Source organism: Ciconia boyciana, chromosome 1 (genome assembly GCF_034638445.1).
Source record: "Ciconia boyciana chromosome 1, ASM3463844v1, whole genome shotgun sequence".
Lineage (NCBI taxonomy): Eukaryota > Metazoa > Chordata > Aves > Ciconiiformes > Ciconiidae > Ciconia > Ciconia boyciana.
Window position 1 is genome coordinate 63,165,489 of NC_132934.1, and position 2,546 is coordinate 63,168,034.

Sequence of the window (2,546 nt, forward strand, 5' to 3'; positions counted from 1 at the left end):
GGATGAATTGACCAGTTTTATACTTATTGTTTCGACAAGTGACACCCCCATTCTGCACATTTTGGACTACAAAGCTTTTTCTGGTGATGAATTCAGTTAGGTTAAAGAGTGGTTCTGGAAATATTTCTTCCAACATATAAGCTTCTTCCAGTACAAGTGGCAATTTTTAAAATAATATGTTGTAACTAGAAGGGTACAAACTGAAGCAGGTTTTCTGTTTGTTTGGGGTTTTTTGTTGGTTTGCAGGGGTTGGTTTTGTTGTTTGCAGTGTGTTTATTTTTCTTTTTTTTAAAACTAAAGACTTGTACTACGTGTTTAATTTACTATGCAACATTTGGGTAAGTCTTCCAACAACGGTAATTTGTTTTCATCAATAAATGAGGTTGACCTAAAAAGATATCTTTAGATTATCAAAGTAACTATTGCAATTGTTCTCATTAGATGAGACACATGCAAAGGCCTGACTGTATGTTGCAACAGTTTTTGGTATGTTTCAGATGATTGCTAATGCCCAAACTTCCAGCTGTGACAAGCTCCAGTGCTTCTTACAGAGACACTTCAGGGTTACATCTCCTGTTCATCATTTGACAGACTTCTCGTACATATGCAAAGAAGGCCATATATTTCCTACTGGTACTGGGTGCACACTCACAACTTATAGGTATAGGTCTTCATCTGATGAGCCTCAGGAAAAACAGCAGCCAAGAATGGACTGCTCCAAGCACAACTCATACAGCCTATACCAAATCAGTTTTATACTCATGTTCTTCTCAGGTCATTCCAAAGCATTTTCAGAGCACTCAAAAAAAAGACGCATCCCAAATGCCATAGTTCTCCCACTCTGATCGACAGCACAGAAGAAACATTTGATGGAAATAAACAGAAGTTACATGATCAGCAAAAATACACTAGTATTTAATATTAAAGTTTAGAACTCAGACATACACTTAAAACACTTCCATTCTCCCATCTGTCTTGTGGTTCTTTTTCTAAGCCCTGATTGTTAAACCATATTAGTTTTAGTGCCTTGCTGCATCTGACCCTCAGTTAAAACAACAACAAAGTGACAAAAACTGCCATTTCAAGTAGGTGCCCAAGTAAAAAGTCCAGTAAGTGAGCCAAGTTTGAGACATGCTAAGTACCAAGAATGTACTGAAAGAATGCTAACCTGTTTATTGACTTCAGCTATTGACAGTTGTAACACCATCAGCATGCGGTCTGCTCCACATACAGTAGTCCTTTCAGAGTTTGAAAATAAAGGCCATTGTCTTCTGAAACACTTGATCAAGTTTAAAATTTTTTGCTGGAAAGCAATCATTGTCTAGAGAAGAAAACAGAAATAATTAAGAGAAAAATGAATATAATATGCAAGAGGCCTATGCACGTCTTCACCTTCCAATAAGCTGTGCAAATCCTGTTGTATCTTCTTACAGATCAAGTTCCTAGAATAAATTCTTCCCACTAAACCAAAAGTCTAGTGAGACTCACCTCACTATGGCAGAGCAACTATGAAGATAAGGGGTTAAAAGTGCTTATGTATGACACGTCTTCATGAAGACCCCTTACTTTCCTTGTACATTATGCCAACATAAAAGAATAAACATTATCACAATTATGACAGCCTTTTATCTCTGAAAGCAGCCAGTCTGAATGTCCCAGCATGTCTTCTGCACTATCTGCATTCACGATACATTCAGATCAGCATCTATCAGAATGTTTTAAACCTGGAAATAAGATTTCTAAGACTTACTAACAAAGATATCTCTAAATGCTTTTGTTACCTATATACCTGCTTTTGTCTTTTTTCTTTTTTTCATTCCATAAGTCATTATCTCCCCTATTTCCTTTGGCAATGAGTTTCAGTATCACTTTTGAACTTGACTACTTCACTGCTTTGGTCTTTTTCCGCTTTCTTGCATTTGTCAAGACACAGGTACACGAGACTCCAAAAAATTTGCCTTCTTTAAACTTGTTCTTTCCTGAAACACAGTTCCCTAACACTGCAGTGACAGTACAGGAGCAATACCCATACCATTTACTTTCAGAACACAAACCCAACCTTTCCCTTTATTTCACCTAGCTAAGGCACAGTCCACAGCAGTTTTCTTGGTGATTGGTACGATCATGAAAAATGATGAGGCATGGGAGAGGGACAGGGAAAACAGCAGACATCAGGTAGCAAGCAAGACTGTAACAGCAACTGCAATTGCTTACTCCCCAAAATGTCTGAAGAGGACAGCCTGCTTTATTACCTTACGTTGGCATAAACGAAACATGCAGGCCATAGAGGATGAAACAGGTGGGCAGGTACGAGTCAGTGTTGGGCAGACAAAAATCTCTCCGGAGGCGCTTCTCTCTCTCCCCCCACTCTGAGAGGCTTCCAAGGGACAAGACCTGCCACTCGGAGCGAGCGCCCAGCCCGAGCAAGCCAAAAAGCCTGCGAAACAAGCCCCAAATCCTAAACCCCAAGAGCTGACATTACCACCACCGCCCCGCTTCCTTAGCGGAAAACTCCCGGCTGTGGCCGCCTCAGGGCCCCCTCGCAC

The 2,546-nt window shown here is 40.1% G+C and overlaps 1 protein-coding gene across 11 annotated transcripts in view; it reads right to left on the reverse strand.

Annotated features, from left to right (window-relative positions):
- Positions 1-2,546, reverse strand: part of PARPBP (PARP1 binding protein) — a 58,958-nt gene that overhangs the window by 56,151 nt on the left and 261 nt on the right. For 5 of the 11 annotated variants that reach the window (XM_072871468.1, XM_072871476.1, XM_072871533.1 and 2 more), the window contains exons 2-3: positions 2,253-2,437; positions 1,169-1,321 (exon numbers count right to left, since the gene is read on the reverse strand). In XM_072871468.1, coding sequence (XP_072727569.1) covers positions 1,169-1,321; positions 2,253-2,285 — 186 coding nt within the window. In that variant the 5' untranslated portion in view covers positions 2,286-2,437. Of the gene's footprint in view, positions 1-1,168; positions 1,322-1,781; positions 1,893-2,252; positions 2,438-2,546 lie in introns of those variants that run through there. The other 6 variants (XM_072871497.1, XM_072871493.1, XM_072871485.1 and 3 more) reach the window with 4 other exon arrangements.